Source organism: Enoplosus armatus, chromosome 12 (assembly GCF_043641665.1).
Source record: "Enoplosus armatus isolate fEnoArm2 chromosome 12, fEnoArm2.hap1, whole genome shotgun sequence".
Classification (NCBI taxonomy): Eukaryota; Metazoa; Chordata; class Actinopteri; order Centrarchiformes; family Enoplosidae; genus Enoplosus; species Enoplosus armatus.
This window is the reverse complement of record NC_092191.1, coordinates 4,803,138-4,824,904: the sequence shown is the minus strand read 5'-3', so window position 1 is coordinate 4,824,904 and position 21,767 is coordinate 4,803,138. Positions and strand designations below refer to the sequence as shown.

Sequence of the window (21,767 nt, the reverse complement as noted above, 5' to 3'; positions counted from 1 at the left end):
TACAATAAAAATGTAGTGAAATCAACCGATCATGAAATAATTGTTAGCTGCAGCCCTCCTGTGAACTGCACTATAAAATGTCTGATTCATGGAGCAGGTTTACTAAATTATCTCCTCAGTAAAACCCAGAGCGGGTCCTTTGATATCCCTCTATGTTCTAAGTTTAACCTCCAGGGTTATTCAGATAACTTTGGACAACAGGCCCCAGCTGTGTCAAAGAAAAGAAGCTGCCACACAAACATCCTTATAAATCACTTTTCTTTATTTAAATCAGCGTTAGGCAGTTATGCTATGAACAACACAGGAAAATAAAAACAGTGACAAAAAGAAAAAGACATTAAAAACATGAGATCCAGTTAACATTAACTGCTCTTGGCACTGGATAGACGTTCATGGAAAGAGGGAAAAAAAAAAAACATATACACATTTGTCATACTCAAAATAGAAGTGCCTCCAGTAATCATCAAGTCGACCGTTGGGAGTGAAAGACTGGAGAACGTAAATATGGTCTCAGCATTTCAGCTTCCATAAAATACCGTTTCATTTTCCCAGTTTTGCGGTGCTCTGCGCCCAGATTCAAATAGAGCTCATCGTCGACCTGCGACTGCCTCCGAGCTTCGGTGGATCTGAAGGAATACGACAGGTGAGGTGCGGCGGCGGCGGCGTCACGGTCTGTAATACTGCTATGACTGCTCACAGCCATTAATTCAGCTTGAGATTTACACCGAGAGAGGAGGCAGAGGCGAGGCCGTCAGATGAGGAACAAATAGTATCACTCCCCCCCCCCCACACACACACACACCCACACACACACACACACACATCCCATCATTGTCTCACCACCCACAAACCCCAAAGTACCGTCACACACCCGATGTCAAGCTCAGGGGCTTTCCTTTGTGTATTTGTCCCTTTATCAATCAACCATCAATTCTTCATAAAAACATGGAGGAACTTCTGTTACCACAATACACTCCATTTACAATGGTAGTAGTGCACAGCAACAACAAAAAAGTCAATGAAAAAAACCCAAAATTAAATAAAAAAAAAAAAAAGATATAAATTGAACTCCAACAAGAGTTGTTCATCCAACAAGAACAAAAAAAGGAAAAGCAGAACAAAAAGAAATCCCTCTCCCAGAAAAGAAAAGTCATGATATCATTTATAAAAACCGACATAAAAATGTGATCAGTTCTCGCTCACCTGGAACAGATGCTGAAAGCGGCCCGTGGCGGTTTGTGGTGGACCCTGATTGTGATTTTACAGACGCTTACCAGTTGTTTAGAAACTTTGCATCGATTTATCCCCTCGAGGTTTAATCAAGGGGGGGGAACCTTCTGAAACGCTCACTGCGGAGCGGCTGGTGGGTTTACCTGCCGAATTTAATTCACAACTAACCTATTTGCAGGTAAACGTGCGGTCGGTTTACTGGTTTTAACCTTCTCCACCATCAGACTCTACGATACACCAGCAGGGCAACGGAGACCCTCCACCTCGTAGTTTAAGTAAAGGAGGGGTTTCAGTGTAAATCTGCAAAGATGGAATTGGTTCTCGAGGGCTTGCAAGGAAAAGTGTGAGCCAATCCCAAACCAGGAGAGAAGAGAGGCAGAGAGGAGAGGAGGAGGAGGAGGAGGAAGAGGAAGAGGAGGAGGAGGCTCAATTCCCTCTGATGTTTGAAGAGTATCAAGAGCCCAAGAAGAGGGATAAATAGATATATACTCTGCGATGTGGGCGGGGGGGGGGTATGTCGTGTGTGTGTGTGTGAGTGTGCGTGAGTGTGCATGTGCGTGCGTGTGTGTGTGTGTGTGTGTGGTCTGTCCGTCCAGTGCTTTATCTGACGGTGACTCCGAGTTTTTCCAGCACACGGACTCCTTTCTCCTGGTACTCCTCCCGGGTCAGCCAGAAGTTGTCCTTGTCCTTCATGATGTCGGCCAGCACGGCTCCACCCAGGAACACCATGTGCTTTCGCCTGGGAGGATCCTCGATCCGGATCTTAAATTTCTACAAGACAAGGGGACACAGAGACATATAAGACGGCTCCATGTCACAAAGAAACGTCCTGCAGCCCGAGGCTGCGTTCACGCCGCAGCTCAAAGTGTTGCTCAATGTTTTTGTTTTTCTCAACTCAGATATGATAAAGATCTTAATGTCTTTCTTATCGATGTGAACTTTATTTTGTACAGTTTCAGTCTGAACTGAGATTTACATCAAACTTTGATAAAGCAGACCTAAACCAAGTCAGGGTTTCTGCGGGGTTCATCAAGTTAAGTTTAACACTTCTTAAGACCTTTTTAATACATGTTTCACAATTATACCGGCCAAAATGTGGAGAACCAGTTGGACAAAATAGCCTAGAATAACTGAAACTCCATGAAAAAGGATTACCAGTAGCTTTTAGTTTACAGGTGTATAATGTCTCCCGACAGCCTGCCATCAGATACAAAGAAGTCTACCAACTAACTTGACTGCCTTCTGCAACCAAGAATAAAATTTCCTTCCTCTGAAAATTAAATGAAAAGGAAACTGAATTAAACGCTTTTCACACGCAGACTTCGCAGACGCCCTGCGAGTGTTTATATATTCATATCAAAATTTGTAATTACTGCCAAGGAGAACTTCGTTGCCCAAGGCAGCTTGGCTCAACCGGCGTTAGCAACAATACACAGCATTACAATAAAACAGCTGGAGTCACACCTGAAACTCAAAACTTGAAAGATGGCATCATAAGAAAGATGCTCTCCTTTAGCTCTCTTTTGCTCTCTATCAACTCCTGAGGGAAATATGTGAGAACAGCTGCCTGCAGTAGACGCAAATGAGAGCGGTGAGCGTGAACCAAAACAGTACAGCTTCAGGTCGTACAACCAAAACAATCCGAAAAGCTGAGGGAAACTACAGAGTTGGGTGATAATTCTCTCTATGAGCGACACATTAAACAGCCATTTGATCCATATTGATTAGTGCAGCTTCAAAGAGATACTCCACACTGGTTTCAATTCATGTCAGAAACAGCGTACTCCAATAGTGACAGGAGGGAAGAAGTATCAGAACATCAATACAAACTTCTCAAACCACACCTCCCACTTCTCTGCTCTCGGTCTGTAAGCTCACCATGTTCCAAACACCCATATTTTCACCAAATAGGGTGAAAGACACGGCTTCTAAACGTAGTTGCAAGCAACAAACAAACAGCTAAATGTGCAAGCTACGAACAGAGGAGGTGTATTTCACCACATGTGGAGTGAATCAGAGAACTAGAATATGCAACGAGAACGGTTTAAAAAGCTTTTAAGAATGTTTTGATATCACCCACTGTGAAACCTCGTCAACAAAGAAATCCATTGTAACCGACGTGAATTCAAGCTGACAGCCACTATGAAAGAGTGAACTACAAACTTTTTAAACAGCCATCTTTCAAGCCAACAGCGGTTAAGTATTTGGTATAAAAAAATATCTGGGGATCCATCGAACAAAAAAGAAACAACGATTTATGTGAAAAACACTCATCACACTACATCTAAAGACTTCTATTCCAAACGGAGATAAACAGTCTGAAGCCGGCTGCAGTTGTGGGCAGAAAAGTAAAGCACATAATGACTTGCTTTTAAACCTATGAGTCATCTGTAGACCTTACAAAATACTTCTGTTTAAAATCATCGGTGTCTTTGGGATGCTGGCATGGAATTGTAATAAAGTGATATTTTTCCAAAACAAATATTTATCATTGGGAAGTGAACCCTACATATGTTGTTATTAAAGTGCTCGTTCAAGTTCAATGAATGTCCATTAACCTCTGGCACCACCTGGTGGTGGTATGCATACACTGCACCGGTCCGAGACGTCACATGATGATAAACTTTGCCTTAAAACCTTTGCAGATGTGTTCAAGACAGACACGGTACAAGTAATAACTGCACATAATTCAAGGCCTTTCATTTATTCTACTGTGAAGTCCCAGTGTGCGGGATTTAACCTCACCAGGACAAAGGAGATACTGTCAGGTGTCAGTCACCGTTTACACACTAAACTGACTCAAGTATGTTCCCTGTGGTTGCTGTACCTTTACTGCTCTCTCACATGTGGGAAACCCCACCCAGGACAGCTTAAACAAACCCAGAGAATGAGCTGGAAATACTAATTCACACCAACTGAGAGGCCCGGAGCAGCAAAGCCAGACTTACGCTCGTCTGAGTGTTTAGATTACATTGATCGCAGTGCAATTGACACTAATCGAGTTCTAATTTGAGCTGAAATAAATGTAGTATGACCTGGTTTCAAAGTAACAGTCATACTGTGAACCACATCTGAGCGGTTTTAGCTCAGAGCCTTTCCGTAGTCAACAGTATAATTATAAATGAGGCGTTACGGGTCGATATCTCACCGAAAGCTTCTCCACATCTCCCTTGAGCACACGCTCCAGGTACAGCTGCTTGAGTTCCCTCTCCAGCCGAGACGGCAGGCCCGGGTACATGGTGGATCCTCCTGATAAGACGATGTGTTTGTAGAACTCAGACCTGATGACGGGAAGACAGAAAGAAGGTGAGAGCAGTCCACAAATGCTGAAAATTTACTTTAAAGATTTAAGTCCCTCAGTAACTTAAGGTGAATTCTACAAAATATATGAAAAAGAAAACGTGCGCTTGGGAACACAATACGTCATTATTTGAATGTTAATTTCCATTCTTTTACATACCCAAAGATCAATTTTCATACTTTCCATACAGAACACAGACACCACCACCGCGCTGTGACTTATTAATGCTGTGTATTAATGTGTGCGAGAGCGGAAACTCCCTCACTCAAGTATATACTGACGTCTCTTTCCATCTTTAGTGATAGTGGAGCGTATCTGTGCACTTTCGCTGGCCTCACCTGGTGTCTATATCGGCTGCCTGGATGGTATTGAAGAGGAGCTCGGCCACTCCGACACCCTCCACGTTGATGAGGTGGGGCTGGAACAGAGCCTCCGGGGCCTCAAAACGCTCTCCTCCCACCTTGATCACACGACCATCTGGCAGCTGGAGATGTGTGGGAGGGATGAGATGAAAAGAGAAGGAAAAAAGAAAACATGACACCACTGAAGAGGCAGGATTTAATGTCTGACTCAACAGAGAGTCATAAATCTTGAATGTAAGAATCAAGAATGATTCTGTTCAAGGGTTGTTTGTGATGTATGAAACGTCACAATAAACCTTTTTAAAGAAAAATGTGTGTTTACTACAGTTTGGCTGATGATAATGTCCAGCAAGTTAAAGCACAGAGAGTGCAGCGACCAAACCGAGTAGAGTGAATGTGTGCAACTATAAAAAGGCTTCATTCAGCCGAGGGCAGTGGGAGGAAGCGGAGCCCAGCCACCGCCGCAAAGTGGCTGCACAGGAAATGATGTAACGCACAGTTCAGGGCCCTTCGGCCACAGTTACATTGCCCTCCTTGTTTCGGCACACTCATGCACACAAAACGATACTTACACATACATGTTCACACACCTACACAGCCGCCTACACTAACCCAAACACTCATGGTCAGTGAGCTCTGAGACACAACATGTGCTCGGTAAGGCGTGCAGTAACACAGACTTCAGGACCTGCGTTTAGATTCTGTGGTTCCCTCTGCAGGGAAAAGGGCCTTTGGAAAGAAAAGCAAGCCTGGTGGAGGAGCACTGCACCCCCATATGTTTGAGTCCCAGAGAAAACAGTTAGTCAGCAGCACTGCCCTGTCCTGAAGCAGCCAACAGAACCAACAACGGGCATGTGGTAGTCTACTTAGCTCAGTGCAGGAACAGATTTAGTTACCCCATTAGTTCTGATCACTTCAAAATACTGCCACTTTTGAATAACAACTCCTTTGGGAGGGATTCTTTCTACAATGCTGTCTTAAGCAGAAATGTGAAACTTAAAAATAAAGAAGAACTCATTTTACATAAAGGAAACCAAGCAAAAACGAGAATTCCCAAGAGGGCTGGAAATGTGTTGCCTTTTTACGTAAACAAAAACATCTGTTTAATGTGTCAAACTAATTATGGATGAGTAAATTCAATGTTTTTTTTAGACATTATTGCACATTCAGTCTCACTGTGTCCTTTTCTTGATCTCAAGTCTCTGATTTAGTTCATCTCCTCTATTTCTTTAATAGGAGATCTTCTCTTTCTTTGTTTATTATTGTTTTTTGGGATATACATTAGATCGGTGACAGCAGGAAACATGGGGACAGTGAGTAGGATGAGATGGCATGTGTTTAAGAATGCTGGGCCACTACAATTGTCCAAAGGGAGACAGTTTGGAGTTATTATATCAAAACAATGTTATATTAAACCTACTTACATGTATAAACTTAAGTAGCTTCATCAGTGTTTTGTTATGTTGAAAATGAAAACATGCGAGTATCTACCGTGTATGATTCCACCAGCACGGTGGTCTCCAGCGCCAGCTTCTGCTCCTGCTCGATGTTGTAGCCCACGTAGCACAGCTTCTCCTTCATCATGCGCACAGTCTCGAAGTCCGCAGAGTGGTTGAAGGCGTAACCCCTCAACAACAACAACTGCACACAGAGAAGTAGAAATATGAAGATGAAGGAGGCCAGAAAGCATTATTCTTTATAGTGACTGACTGAGAACCATTGACATGTTAAATTAAACATGAGCTAGTGCTGCTAGAGCTACGTCTTCTCAAATTAAGACCGTTACTTTTCTCACAAAAAGAAGATGCCAGTTTCCCCTTCCTGCAGAGCAACGGGACTCTACCAAACAATTCAGGATTTTGATTACAAGCCATTTAAAAGAGACTTAACTCACTCAACATATTTGTTACACTAAAAAAAATGCATGGAAAATATGAATTTAACACCTTCCAAACATTTTGGAAGTAAAATGATGGCGCTGCAGTATATACTGGACTGACTAACTACCTTGTTTGCACTGCTAGTTTTTGTTGTGTTCTTTGTTACTCATGACTGACCTTGATGAGGTAGCGGGTGATGTCCCTGCCTGCAATGTCCAGGCGTCTTGTCAGGTGGGGCAGGCTGAAGCCCTCATACACTGGACAGATGTGTGTCACACCATCACCTGAGTCCACCACCACACCAGTCAGAAGGCCTGGAAAACACACACACACTACAGTTAATAATCTACAACTCTATCAAGCTAGGTGTGTTTATGTCCGAGTTTTATCCAGTGTGTGCTTTGGGCTACTGACTGTCAGCGTTGCTGGGTAAACACACAAAACCTGGAAAGATAACATATCTAATGCAACAATTAACTCCTAATAACTGCTCACTAGTTGGTAATAAACTCAGAAACAGTGCACAGACTTCATTCAAGGCTGTGTGTGTTCGAAACTGTCTGAGTTTCACACTTTCACATCAGAACACTTCAGATAATGTCAGGATATTGTGTCTGTCACTGACACATTGTAAAGTGATGTTCATGTGACTGTCTAGACTTCATATCTGGTATCTAAGTAGTCTCGTAAAAAAGTATTTGCACAAACTATTTGACAAAGGTGTGGTAGTTAAATACTGGCAAACAAGAATACTTCCACAAAGAAAACCAAAAGCCTTCTGTCGCTGAGCTGAACTACTAGTAATTCACCAGTTATCTCTGTGATATTAACATTTTGCTACTGCTACTTCTACAGTTTCCATCTTACCTTGGGCATAGAGTGTCAGCACCGCTTGAATAGCAATGTAGACTCCTGCAAACTGGTAGGTCTCAAACATCACCTGCAAGAGAAGCCAGAAAACATTTAGTACAATTGTTTGTGATCTGGAAACATGCACAAAATAATCTCTGTAGCACAATGAGTAGAGTAGAAAAGATCTTCAGACCCACAGTAAGATGCATAAATTAGCTGATTTTCTCTTTTCTTTTCCCCCCTCACACAACTATAAAAATAAACGTCAACAAACCTCAATGATTTTTTCGCGGTTCTTGGTAGGGTTCATGGGCGGCTCGGTCAGCAGGATCTTGCAGTTGCGCGAGTCAATGTTGAGCTTCTCCGGGCCGAAGGTGTAGTCCCACAGGTGCTTCATGTCATCCCAGTTCCTGACGATGCCGTTCTCCATGGGGTAGTTGACCTCCAGCATGGAGCGCAGCTCGCTGGCCTCGTCCCCTACCATCAAGTCCTGGCGGGAGAGGTCAAAGGTCAACACGGATAAATATTTAGAAGTTCTGCAGCGTAGCCCTCCACTTCTGAAACCCAGTGTGGATCATTCAGGGATGCTTGGAGTAGGGATGAGGACTGAGGACTGGTTTAGGGCAACAAAATCAGTCATTTCAACGTGCCCTCTGTGACCTGCTACTCTCATAAAATCAGATTAACTGGATCATCAAGCTTTGACTTGGCTTGAGGCAAGTCATGTCAGATGTATTCATGTCCTGCTCAAAGTAGATTTTTTGCTTTAAAACTCATTTACCCAGCATGCACAACAAGCCATTAATTTCCATGCATCTACACCTGGAAACACTTCTAATTCCCTCCAGCTACAGTAAACCACTTGTTTTAGCACCATTCAACTAGCTGCATGCAAGGCAGCCTGGCAATGTAAACAACCGCTGGGTTAGAGCTCAGTGTTAGCCACACAGTCAAGCATCTCACGTTCCACTTGGAGACATCAAAAGCCTACTGAAGGCAGCCATTTTATGGGTTCATCCTGTGTGCTTTGGCATTAACAAAAGTACCAGTCACAGGCACTGCCTCCATGTGGTCTCAATAAAAAAAAAGTAAAAAGAAAAACAGATGTGCTTCCGTCTCCAACTTTCAGCTGTCTGCCATGCACTCTCGAGTTTGGACACTTCCTCTACACTTGTAAAAGGTGAAACACACACAGATACTGAGGCATATGCTGTGAACTGGACATTCCTTAAATAAGGTAAATAGGTCTGTGATACACAACATTTATCGTTTGACACCAAGCGTTCTAGCTGCAGCTGACATGTTAAAGTTCTTTTTAGCTGAAAACTGTGGTGATTATTTCAGTCCTTAAATAGCAGCAGGATCGAGGGGGGGTGTAGCTCTCAGGATGCACCAGCAGATCAGAGACTCTGACAATGGAATCGGTCCAAAATCTCTTTTAGCACTCCATCGATAACAGCTGGCCTATGATTCATCACAGCCATTTCTGCAACACGTTCAGCCTGGAGAGAGGAGTGCATTAACGTAAGGGCTGTGTATCCATCCGACTCTCATACTCAACGCCAAAGGGGCAAATTAGTTGGGATGTAGAATAATGGAATCAGTGTGTGAGTAAATAAACAAATGAAGGAAACACACTGGACAAAACAAAACAAAACAAAGAGAGCTTAATTTTTCCAGTCGAGATCAAAACATGACACAACTCTCCGGAGCAGGCAGAAACAGGAGGCACACAAGAACCTGAACTTACCATCTTCTGGGCATTCTACTTCATCATGGAGGAACAAAACATGGAGGAAGAGGAAGGTAGATATAAAATAATAAAAGATGAATAAACAAAAGAATTGGAAAGAACAGTAGACAGATAGAGGTAGGATTCATGCTAGCTTGTAGAGGATTGATTGTGTTATCTAACAGATTTCAGAACTGAAATGGGATGCCATTTCTTGCTAGCTCACCACAAAACTACAATCTTTGTGCTTTTATTAGTGACTTTGCTGTGTTGTGTATTTTTTCCCTTTTGTTTCCAGATTACATTTTTGTCTTATCACTGGTTTCCTGACCAGATTCGCCCTTTGAAATCAAGACTTTCTGGCAAAATGAAACAATCATTCCAGGAACATCAGGCGGATCAGTGCGTACCTTGATCTCAATGTTTCCAACTTTGGCTGTCGAGCGAATGATGGGCCTCCCAACAAGCGCAGGGAAGATGTGCTCTGGGAAGTTGGAGCCTGCATAGCCGCACTTGACAAACTAAAAGAGAGAGAGTCAAGAAAACCAGAGCACAGAGGAAGTGATGAGGAAATACATTTAAGTACTGCTGAGATAAACTGTGCAATACAGCAAGACAACGTCACCGTCATCCTGCTGATAACAGTGGGCTTAATTAGCATTTAGACTGAGACAGAAACGTAGGCTAACCACCGACGCTACACTGCCAGAACCTCCATGTATGTGAGTGTGAATGAGTATGAACATCTGTGGCCAGCACCTGCTTTAGCACAATGGTAGAAATCTTTAAATGTATTTTATGTTTTTAAAGTTGATCTAGATCTTTTAACAATAAAAATAAACATAATTTTGGTTAATTTGATCTTATACAATCATTAAAAATGGTTATGCATATTTTTGGTTTATTTATTAATACCTTAAATCATGAAAATGTTTAAAAAATGTATTTACATCAATAGTGAGAAAATATCAGCTACTCAGCTACAACAGTTACATGAGCTCAGAGAATTGAATCACTGAACTATAAGATAGGACCAAAAAAAGATAGCATCTATATTATATCACGGTGATGCTTTAATGGTAAAGTGGAGGCCTGTTACTGCAACATTGTGCAAATATTAACATAAACTGAGTGGTTCAAAGTTGCAGGTCAGATTATTCTGCATTTGTACTGTTTGTACCACAACCTAACAACATAAAAAATGAAAGAACGTGACTTAAGACTTTTTCCCAAACTCACAGTGGATACATTTAAAGATGACCCACCAAACAGTGTTTAACTAATTAAAGTAAACATTTAGATTTAGAGCACACAGCTCACTACTGCCCTGCCCGCACAAAGGAATTAGGCTGCTGCTGTTTGATTAATCATCTTACAGAACCAGTTCAATTTTAGTGGTAGATTATGCAATTTATCAGTAAATCAAACAATTTACTGTCCCCTTATTTTGCAGCTGTGTGTGCTTGAAGACACACAAAGCACGCACAAGGGCTCTGAAAATGTGTTGGTGACATATGGGGCTGTGGTTCAGACTCTTCTCACTTCCTCTTGACTTCTCAATTCAACCCTGACACAGAGCAGTTTTCTGGCTTCACACAATGCTCTTGAAAAAGTCACATTCAAAAAAAAAAGGCCTTATTAGTCAGTAACATGCTGAGCCAACATCCTCTTTGACTGCTGACATGGTTTAGAAAGGAAGTCCTACAATCCAAAAGAGGCAGTGTTAACTGTGTGCAATAGTAACTGTGTGTAAGAGTAACTCTTAAATATAAACACAGATCAGCAAAATGTTCGTGTGTTATATGCTGAATGGGGCAAAAGCTGCTCATTTTGTCTACAAATCACAGCAGCTTGAAAAACCACTAAATTCCCCAACATGAAGGACTACTTAACCAGCAAGGTAGGTTGTGACAAAAGGACCACCAAATTGTTTCCTCATAGTGCAGATATGACCAACATTGGGTTGGTGGCCCACTCTATTGAGACAATTTCCTAAAGTATTTGTCAACCCGATAAAACCTACAATCTAGCCAGTGCAGATATGAAGCTAAAAAAAACGAATTAAAAAGAAATGCATAAGTGGAAAAATATATGCGGTGTGGTCTTTCCGAGGCCCAAATACCTTACTAACCGCCAGTTAACTAGGTGACATTTCTCTCCGGGAAGTTGGTGCTAGCTAGCTGCTATACAGGAAAACATAAAGGTGGTTCCTCAATTAACCTGACACGGCCTAGCTAACGTTACACCTAGCTGTCGGTTCCAGTTCAAGCATCTAGCTACGGTCCTTAATAATTAAACCACATGCACAACAGATATAATTAATCTGCAAATTCCGCATCGTTGGCATAACAAATCACTGAAATGACCGACGCATCTGCCAGACACGAAAACCAGACAGCCAGCTGTTAAATGCTAGCCTTGAACTAGCAGGCTAGCTAGCTGCCCTAGCTTAGTAACCGTTGGTATTAAATAAACAGTTACTCGAGTGCCTTGATTTTTGTGATTATGTCGCTGTGAGAGCTATAGACAGAGATGTGTATTAAGCTTTTATCCTGACATTTACACCCACTCTGCGTGCTGTTTCCGTGTCGGGTCTAGATGAATGAAAATTAGCTGGCTAACAGGTTAGCTAGCTACCCACCCAGTTAACGCTAGTTAGCTTGGACGCTGACAGTCCCACTTCCTGTTTCCCCAAATCATTCGACATAACGGCGCCGTTTAAAGCGAGCCACGGATTGATAGCGTGTCAAATCAAAGCGGTAAACTTACCCCGGTCCCATTGTCACAGACCACCACTTTCCTTCCCTGGCTGTCCATTATGTAAAAGCCCAGTTGCCGCTGAACCTCCCTCAACTTTCTTCGGCAAGCCGGAAGGAAGACACACCAACCCGGCCGAGAGGAGGAAGGGAAGGGTGCTCATCCGGTGTGTTACAGTACCGTTCAAATGACAGTCACTCCCTCCGAGATAAATGTTCATACATCAAATGCTTAGTTTTACAATCGCAACAAATGCATTGGCTGGTTGCATTGCTGAAAATAAAGTTATCTGAATTTGCAATGTTGCCTAATTAAATGTCCACATGCAACATGTAAAAACAAGTGAAATGTCTACTAAAGACAAGTGTACAGCTGCTAATCTGTCTAAAAGTTTTTATTTCCTAGAACAATCTGGATCTTCAGAACATTTAATTAATAAGTAATTAATGGACAATCTCAAAATCGCATGTCACTATTAAGCAGTTAATGGAGAAATACATTAATAAAGCTGGTAGGAAACTGAAAAAAGGCTTGATTGTCTACAGCATTTTTAGGAAAATCTTGTAGAGCATCATATAAAGCATTTCTATGTCAATTTGAATGAAGAGATAGGTCAGTCTGTGCATGATGAATAAGATTTGTAATATTAAAATAGGCCACATGGGAACATTGTAAACAGATGCAACATGCAGACTAAAAGCTTTTCTTCCCTGTGCAGATTTTAAACAGGACACTACAGGTCAAAGTTAGATTTTTGCAGGTGTTTTATTGTATAAATGCTAAAACCCCAGATTAGCTAAGTGTACAGTAACTGATCAGTAAATGAATAAATGAATATGAAGGCGTGTAAACTGTAGACAGATGTGTGTTGTTGGAGTAATGGAGTTGTAGAGGAAGAAAGATGTTGACAATAACAATAAATGTAAGAGACATCCTGAAGCAGTTTCAGTTGTTTTATTTTCAACTGTCTTTTGAAGAGCTTCAAATCAGCTGACTGAAAGTACTGTCACATAGGTTGTGGAACAATGCTGCTTGTTGTGGGGAAAGGTGCTGACAGTCTACAGCCATAAGATAAAAAGAGAAGAAAGAAGAAAAATATTCTTTCCCAGGCCACTTTACTTTCTCAAAGTACATTCTTTCCTTCTACCATGTCACAGAAATATATTATAACATTTGTCTCTAATAATTTCACATTAAAAAATAAGCTGAAAATAAATAAAGTTATAAAAATTTAAGTTGATGAGTTGGATGTAACAGTCTCTAGAGTGAATATGTTTGTGTGTGTGTGGGGGTCACTCGGTCACAACACTCGACTTTAAGGAACGTAATACTATAAGATAAACACTGCAGACCTGCTTGTTTGAAAATTTCAGGTTATTGTACATTGAAATTGATGGATGAGCTGATATATGAAGGTATTCTGCCTCTCCACTGACAAAGAGCTTCATCTTTTAGCCTTAAGACTAAGATAGCCAGCAGGTGGAGTATTTTGACCGAAGCAGAAGTCCACAAAGCCTTTTGTTTCCTTATAGCCCCTCACACTGATGGAGTATGTGAATCTTTCGTTTAGATTAAGAATTCAGCGTAAATGTGCGCGGAGATCACACATCACTGTATTTTTGGGGAACAGCATTCTTTGGGTACGAGGATGCTTGGGAACATGAGGACCTTGGCCTGCATGAAAGACAGGTTAGGCAGTCCAGAGATCACCCTGCCAGCCTCGGCGCTCAGCTCTTCATCCTGCTGAGGTTTCCTGATAAAGAACAACACAAAGTGAGTATTTAAAGATTAAGATACACACAGAAGACAAGGAGATGTTGCATTATTAATACAGTAAGAGACGCTTGTCTGTGATTCTTATTTTCGTTTCATTGTATGAATGAAATAAAAATGATAAAATAATAATAAAATATGCAAAGTACATGGATGTGACAACCGAGCTGACCTGACTGAAGTGCTGGTTTTCTCTGCAGTGGACATCAGGCGATTCAAGGTGTCCTCCATGTGGCTACTGTTAGCTCCCGGTTCCAGTTTGCTGATGGTCAACTCATACAGCTCGCGGTCAACTCCTTTACATGTGAGTGTGTACAACAAACACACATCAAACACGTCATAAAAGGGTCAAAGCACTCAATGAGTGTCAAGAGGACTTCTACACCCACAGCACGAGCTAATTTTAGCAACAGTGTACTATTGCTTGATATTGGTGGCTGCTTCTTATGACATAAACCTTATAAATGACAATAAAATCTACATTTCTGCAGTTTTACATGCTGACCTGGAGGAGGACTGTTGCTACGGCTGCTGCTGCTGCTGCTGCTGCTACTGTTGGATCTGCTCTCCTCCTCAGGACCAAAATAATCCAGGTTGAGAGCAGAGCAGCCTAACAAGGGGAGACAGTGGCTGAGGATCGTTGTGGGGTGAGGAGGGACCGGGGAACTTGATCTCTTATTCATAAAAGGAGAATGAGCATCTACTTCTGATGTTTTCTCCTTTTACTGGGACAGTGGAAAGACAGAGAGAGGGACAGACACAGCAAACAAAGCTCAGCAAAGCAATGCAAAGCTGTTATCTACCATCTTTTTATATTCTGATTCAAGGGCCCCTTAACCATGAAACATCCAAGCCAGCACCTTCAGTAGCAACCAAACAGCCTCAGTATGTTGTTGTAGTTTGTTAACTGAAGTCAGAAGGACTTTCACCCTAATTCTATGCAAAAAAAGTAAAATCAAAAAATACTCTTCCTTAACATTTTCAATTATCTGGTAGTTACGGGTTATAATAAATGTTTGATGTTACACCACCTTTAAAACATTGGACTTAGCAGTGTCTAGGAAATCTAAATGGTTTTATATCCTTTGTCTTGTAAAACAAAGTGTGTAGTGTAGTTGTTTCAATACTCCAACTTTGCATTCAGCTTCCAAGAAGAGAGGAAAGCTGAGGGAAGAGAGACGAAACCAAACAGAAAGGATCAACTGATTTATTTCAGTATTTACAAGGACTTCCCGCAGGTCCTTATTGCAGTGCATTAAATCTGGATTTGAGCAGTAAATCTGAAGAAAGAAAACCAAGATTTTTGTCAACAAACTTTTTAGAAAACAACTGCTGGCATAAAGGCACAACCCATTATGAAATACTGTAACTGCAGTTACAGAAATGTTGTAGAAACACTTTTGATTGGTAATAAAATACAGAAAAGTGTATTTCAGGTATGAAATAAACACTCCTATATCCTATTCAGCATGCTCACACAGTACATGCATCAGTGCACAGGAAGTAAAAACAAGAAAAAGCAGCATAAAGTGACAGCAGTAACATCGACTGCAGCCTTACGTTTGGCTCTGTCACTGTTTTTCTCCTGTTTTAATTGTGAAATCATGTCTTAGATACATAATTTCTTTATATTATGACAATAATCCCCCAAACATGTTGTTCTAATCACAGAATAAATCAAAACACCAAAGACAGATTTCATATAACCAACCACATGAAAAAAAAGAATGAAACTACAAAATAAATATAACGGACTACAAACAAATATTTTTAAATATATGAAGTGCATATACTTTTGTATTAGTGGCTGATTGCATGGTTTGACTATAAATTACTTAAATACTTCAGATTTGTTCCTACAGTACATACAGTAAATGTGTTTTGACCTTTTTGCAGCACTCAGCACCACCTACAGAGAATACGCTGCCCTCTGCTGCGCATGCTTTACTATTACACCGTTCTGCTGTCAATGTTTGGTATTTATTCACTTGATGTCATCTAATCAGCGAACATTTGTCTTGTTTGAGTGGTTGAACTGAACATAAGTGATCTTGTCAAACACGGAAATAAAATGAGCAAAAATACTTTTTTCTAAATGTTAAAGGTTTTTTTCCCCTTTGAGCTCATCTACAGTAGACACCTTCTAGGAAATTACTGTTAAAGTTAATGAAATAGATTCATCAGCTGTTCATCTACATCCAACAACAAACAATGTGTCAGCTTGCGTACCACAAACCAGAGCTGAAAATCAAACATGTCACAAATCAACAATGAAATACCAAATATGGAACTGACAGTCAGGAAAAAAACATTACTTTTACCAATTCTTGTTTTTTTCTTTTGAAGTTAGCCAATTGTCTTTATGAGTGGTATTTATGCTTCATTCAAAAGAAATTCTTACTTCATTCATACTTTTGTGTCACCCACCCCTCAAAAACACGCAGCCACAAAATGGGTTGTGTTGCAAAGTTTGTTATAGTTTTTCACGAGGACAACAAATACGAGCTAATTTGTGAATTTGCAATTTTGGCTTTTTTCCTAGTCTTTCTTTTATTTTGTGATTTAAGCAAATATGAATAAATAAATAAGTTTCCATCAAAAAGTAAAGACGCTTAAGAGTCCAATAAAGCCCAAATTGGGTGATGCTGTCATATTTAATGGCTAAGTGCGTAATATAGTCATGCACTGGGCAAAAGGTACCACAGTATTAACACTGGAGGAGTGTTTATCATTTCCCTCAGATCTTTAGAGTTGTAGTTTTAAAAAGAAACCTCAGAATCATCAAGTAGCACAATAACAGTATGCACATCGTGTTTTCAGTAGCCTTTACCACTACAAGATGGACACCACAATGTTTCCCCGTAACCTGGACTGATAAATACTGAGATAAAGTCTTTGTGAAAAGTGGCAGCAGATAAAGATGAGACAATAAAGGAGCTGAGGGAAGGAGAAAAGGGAAAAGTCAGTACAGTGTTTCCCCTGTAATTGTTCTGGAACAATTGGAACTGATGGGTAATTTTTCTGTTTGGCTGCACATCTGTCTTACTTTGAGTCTTGTTTGGACAAATCATGATGACAACAACATGATTTCTGAAGACTGGGTCTACCCGTTGAATTCATTTAAATCACAATTTCTTATTTTTACAAAGTGTTGTGGTCACCCACTACTGCTGAGTGGACAGAGGGGAAACACAGCGTAAATTAAAAGAAGCACAACATGCCCTGGAGGAAGTGAGGAGGAGTCCAGAGGAGCCCAGAGTAAACTCTCAAATGTTTTGGCTCATTAGAGGAAGCCATGTAGGGGATGGCTGATACTGTAGTCTACTTCCGGCCCCAGAAGTGAGGGGCTCGGCGAGGGGACGTACCGTCCTGAGAGCTGCTAAGGCCGCGGCTGCTCCAGTCCTGCTGGCTGGAAGGGAGCACCTCCTACAGAGAGAGAGAGAGAGAGAGAGAGAGAGAGAGAGAGAGAGAGAGAGAGAGAGAGAGAGAGAGAGAGAGAGATTTAAAACACTCTTACCAGAATGCAACAGTAGAGCAAGCTTAATGGTAATCAGTGAAATACATGCATCCTCTCATCTGTATCTGATATAGCTGTAATAAGTCAAATCATATCAAAAAGACCAATTTACCTGCATTGAATCTGTTGGGGGGTCCGGTACGTCCCGGGGCCCTGGAGGTGCTGGTGCTGTGACCGTCGTGTGTCCTGGAGAACAGACAGCTGGCACAGAGTCTTTGGTGGGCTCTAGCATTCCCTGATGAGTAGGTAAAAATGGGATGGAAATTAACATTAATGACCACTGAAACTGCTCATCTTACACAATTAAAATGCTTCTTCTTCCCAATAAGGCCAAATAAATTTAGTTCACATGTCCTACAGTTCACTCACCAGGCTGGATGCAAAAGCAGGCACAGCCACTGGCTGCTTCTTCATGCCTATGAACACCTTTCAAAAGGCAAAGACACACAAAGTTAAAACAGCCTTAATATAAAACTTTTATATACTTGAAGTCCAGCACATTGATCTGTCCTTAGACTCACTATGGGGGACGTTGCCCTTTAAGACTTAATGTTGTAGTATTACCTCGTTTACTCAGTTACTTTGGATCACTGATACACAGTAGTTTTTATGTTTTGCCAAACTCACAATGTTCCTTGTGTCCATACCAAGGCACCTGAGCAGAGTCCTGTTCGTATGGGAACCCCCCCACTGAAACTGGAGGCCAACTGCACTGTGGAGGTCTTGGTGTGGCCACCACACCCCCTGCTGAATCCTGAGAGATGGTGAGAAAATAACAAAGCAGCATTTTGGTGTATTCAGAGGCAATATCAATAAAAAATGAGAAAGGAGAAAAACAGCTAGTTTAGGAGAACTGCTGTGAATCTGAAATACTAAAGAAGGCAACATTTACATTAATAAAACTTTTGTTTTTCATTTCTACTATTGGCGGCAAATCAAAACCTCTGTAGCTCAGATTGTGCTGTTTTTGCAGGCTGCCAGTTCCGTAACGTCTTTTTGCTTGGTTAAATTTTAGTAGATGGTGCTCTTTTTCCTCAGAGATTCACTAACTAACCTTCTATTTATTCAAATCCTACTGCTGTTGCTTCCTCGTGGAAATACATCACTTCTCTGTTGTGTCAGCTATTTTAGAACACCAAATGTAAAAGATTTGAAGAGCTGTATACAGCTTAAATCACTATTTGTGTTGTAATCATTTGAAACTGAGCCACTGTAGCCAGGAAGTCATCCTCACCACTCAAATCTGGGACAGAGTTCTGGTGTCTCCTCCTCCTCCCCCTCACTCTCGGGGAGGTGTTGGGCGTGAAACAGGGCACTGAGGCTGAGCACCTCCTCCTCACCTTCCACAGCTGGGACCTCTACCTCCAGAAAACTGGCCAGGAGAAGCTGCTGGACACGACAGGAAAGTGACACCTAGCCAGAAAAAAAGGGAGAGGGTTAATTTTTTTTAATCAAATGTTTAAAATATGTGATGAACTTTTGATTGACTTTTAGCTTTTACTGTAGTCCTTTTTATTGTCTGTGAAGCAAACAAGTAAACAAAATAATGACAAGAAAACAAATACATAAAGGGTTAATCCATGACAAGCCCTGAAAAATTATCTGAAAACAAGTGACAACTTCTGGCCAATAAGAATCAAGTATTCTCTGTGGCCATTAATTATCGTCATAAAGGGCAACAACAACGAAGCCAGTTTTTAGCCAAATGTCTCCCACCTGACAGCTGTTCCTCCTGGAAACTCCACATTGCCCTGCCTTGTCCTGCTCTTCCTCAGTGCTCCCATCAGTCTGCAGGCAGCCCACTTGCTCTCTGAACTGTGTCCAAGTTTGTCCCTCCTCCTGAGCCCTCTGGTCCTTGAACTCCGCCCACGAGTCCTCCCCATCCTCCTGTGTGGGCGCTGAGCAGAAATCTGCAAAGCTGTCACTCGGTGGGAGGTTTCCTAGACTCAGCACCCCTGCATCAGCTGTCTGGACGTGCCCTTGGTCCCTGTGACTCTCAAAATTACAGTCTTTGAAGACTGCAAATGTGTATTCTGTATGTGTTCCAGATTGTGACTGGCTGGAGGTAGCAGAAGTTTCCTGAGTCGCAGATTGGTCGCAATAATGAATACCCTTCTCTGCCTGTCTGAGATTTGCCATTCTGTTGTTGACAAAAGAGTCAGAATTCCTGTAGTTTCCCAGCTCTTCTTCCTCATCATCAGTCTGGTCCCAGTCAGTCTGATCCTCTTGTGAACCAAGAGATGAAACATTTGGTTCCAAGTCCACAGACGGACCCTCAAATGACAAATCATCACAGAAGGATGCCAGGTCCTCCGAAGCAGACTCATACACACTGAATGTTTGGGGGACGGTAGAAATGCCCTTTTCTCTGTCTCCTCTGTCTTCTTCTGACTCTCCATCCTCCTGCACCTTTGTGGTTTGCAAAGAATTAAAACTATGCCTCCTTTCCCCAGGGTTGCCTAACTCCTCATTCCCAGAATGAGGCTCTTCGGGTGGAAAATCCAAAGCAGCTGCAGCTTTCTGAGGCTGATGGTGGTCCTGAGATGGTTGCACGAAGGCTGCATCTCTTTTCTCACAGTGCTTGACCTTAGTGCAAACATTTTCTTTTGCCTTATATGCACAATGAGATCTGGGCTCAGAGTCCATAATAACCTCCTGTCCTGGATCACAGATTTGTTCATCCAAGCTGCTGGAAGCGTTTGTCCCTTCCACTCTGCCATCCCATTGCTCTGTGCTGCCCAAGGGAGTGAAGCCACAGCACCAGGGATGTGCTGCCTGCTCTGTAAACACAGTGAAATCAGCAAACCCTGTTTCTTCCCTGGGAGAGCATAAACCCACTGCAGAGGCTATGTGGGTCCCAGAGTTGTGGTCTCTTTCAGAGTACCCATTTGTGAGGTGCACACGTGATTCAGCATTACAATCCTGCCCTTCCACGTGTATGTGGCCTCTGCCGGACCCCGAGTTCACAGTGGAAGTGGGTTGGAATTGTTCAGCTGGGTGATTAAAGCTGCAGTTGGCTTGATGGGTGGCTGGCTTCACGGTGGAAGAAGGATATCTGAGGCTCGCTGGTGAAACAGTAGAATCAGCAAAGCCAGGAGGCGAGCAGGACACCCCAACAGAGTAGTCCCCAAACTCGTCCTCCTCTGATCCCGCCTCCCCATCACCATCATCATCCAGTGGAGGGGGGGAGGAGGAGTGCAACGGCATGATGTCTGGCTCCATGGGTTCTCCTAACAGGACCTGAAGGCCTCATGCACCTAGGAGAGGAAAGTGAAGAGAACAGGAAGAGGAGCATCATGACCAACAGCTTTTTGAGAATCAGAGAAAACGTTTCAGTGTGTTGATGATGCTAATTGTTTGTAATTCTTGGCTGCCTATCTGTTTTGGGTTTGGGGATCTTACTGATTACTATTAAAGCTAAATTAATATGCTGGTGCCAGATTACATTACAGATTTACTCTCAACTAACGACTTGCGTGCAGCCTGAGGTCCTCACACACGAACCATCTGGCTGCTCCTATAACTAGGTTGAAAACTGATGGCCAAAATGGCTTACATTGGACAGCACTACACTGAAAACAAAAAAGGCCCATGGGTCACCTTGGCTCTGGAATGACCTGCCTGAGGATCTCTTGTTTGCCAAATCACTATTATTATCTATTTAGTTTTATATACTCTGCCTCTTCTGATTCTCTTAGATTTTATAATTAATTTTAATGATATTCCTGTTCCTTTTTTATCTGAAGCACTTTGTAATATTGGTTTTGATGGTTGCCATACAAACTTATCATACATCAAAGTGTTAAACCCCGTGTACCAGACACAATACAATAATATGTAGTTATCAGTTTAATGTCTGACAAAGTTTAAAATCCACACAAAAGCAAGCATAGAAGTATAAATTGGTCACAAATTGATAATTTCCTGTTTTATAGGCGAGGCAATACTGGTTTCGGTTTAAAATAGAGGAACCTGTACACATGATTGTTCCACAAAGCATAACCTTAAAACAATCTGAACTTTATAAATCTATTACACAATCTCATCCGTTCACACATCCTCTTTTTGTGTCTCTTGCAAACCATTTGTCAAATGTTTACATCTAATTGAGACATTAACAGCTCTGTCACCATCCTCCTGGTGCTGATCCTGGAGTGGAAAAAGTAGCCAGTGTTGGCCGCAGTCAGGAAACTGATACAGGAAACATTATCCGCAGCTTTGTGCTACTTAGCTGAACAGTTCAAACCGAGTCCTACGCCTCCAGCAGCCACTTCAGGATCACGGATTAGTGCCTGTATTACGCCTTTAACATTAACACAAGAACCGCTACCTTGTGTGGGGGAACACGCTGACTGAGTTCAAC

General features: G+C 41.9%; 2 protein-coding genes across 3 annotated transcripts; both read right to left on the bottom strand.

Annotated features, from left to right (window-relative positions):
* Positions 1-260: 260 nt before the first annotated feature.
* Positions 261-12,239, bottom strand: LOC139293918 (actin-related protein 2). 2 transcript variants are annotated; one of them, XM_070915594.1, is made up of 10 exons: positions 12,127-12,239; positions 9,768-9,878; positions 9,376-9,390; positions 7,900-8,115; positions 7,641-7,713; positions 6,951-7,087; positions 6,385-6,534; positions 4,870-5,015; positions 4,379-4,511; positions 261-2,001 (listed from the first exon to the last, which is right to left on the bottom strand). In XM_070915594.1, exons 1-10 carry the CDS (start codon positions 12,172-12,174, stop codon positions 1,831-1,833), a joined length of 1,200 nt encoding a protein of 399 aa, XP_070771695.1. In that variant the 5' UTR covers positions 12,175-12,239; the 3' UTR covers positions 261-1,830. The 2 variants fall into 2 exon arrangements, with proteins under 2 accessions (XP_070771695.1, XP_070771694.1); XM_070915593.1 differs by lacking the exon at positions 9,376-9,390.
* A 1,483-nt stretch (positions 12,240-13,722) lies between these two features.
* On the bottom strand, positions 13,723-20,626 carry LOC139294722 (aftiphilin-like). Its single transcript, XM_070916654.1, has 9 exons — positions 19,121-20,626; positions 18,639-18,817; positions 18,032-18,158; positions 17,774-17,830; positions 17,517-17,639; positions 17,253-17,313; positions 14,393-14,497; positions 14,060-14,183; positions 13,723-13,867 (listed from the first exon to the last, which is right to left on the bottom strand). Exons 1-9 carry the CDS (start codon positions 20,624-20,626, stop codon positions 13,723-13,725), a joined length of 2,427 nt encoding a protein of 808 aa, XP_070772755.1.
* Positions 20,627-21,767: the final 1,141 nt, after the last annotated feature.

Excerpts from the sequence above, each read along its gene's own strand:
- LOC139294722 (XM_070916654.1), bottom strand. The coding sequence starts at position 20,626 with ATGGAGCCAGACATCATGCCGTTGCACTCCTCCTCCCCCCCTCCACTG. Across the intron at positions 17,831-18,031 it reads GTATGGACACAAGGAACATT|GTGTTCATAGGCATGAAGAA; the intron begins GTGAGTTTGGCA and ends GCCTTTTGAAAG. Across the intron at positions 17,640-17,773 it reads CTGCTTTTGCATCCAGCCTG|GGAATGCTAGAGCCCACCAA; the intron begins GTGAGTGAACTG and ends CCTACTCATCAG.
- LOC139293918 (XM_070915594.1), bottom strand. The coding sequence starts at position 12,174 with ATGGACAGCCAGGGAAGGAAAGTGGTGGTCTGTGACAATGGGACCGGG. Across the intron at positions 7,088-7,640 it reads GCTGACACTCTATGCCCAAG|GCCTTCTGACTGGTGTGGTG; the intron begins GTAAGATGGAAA and ends TGTGTTTTCCAG. Across the intron at positions 4,512-4,869 it reads GCAGCCGATATAGACACCAG|GTCTGAGTTCTACAAACACA; the intron begins GTGAGGCCAGCG and ends TCCCGTCATCAG.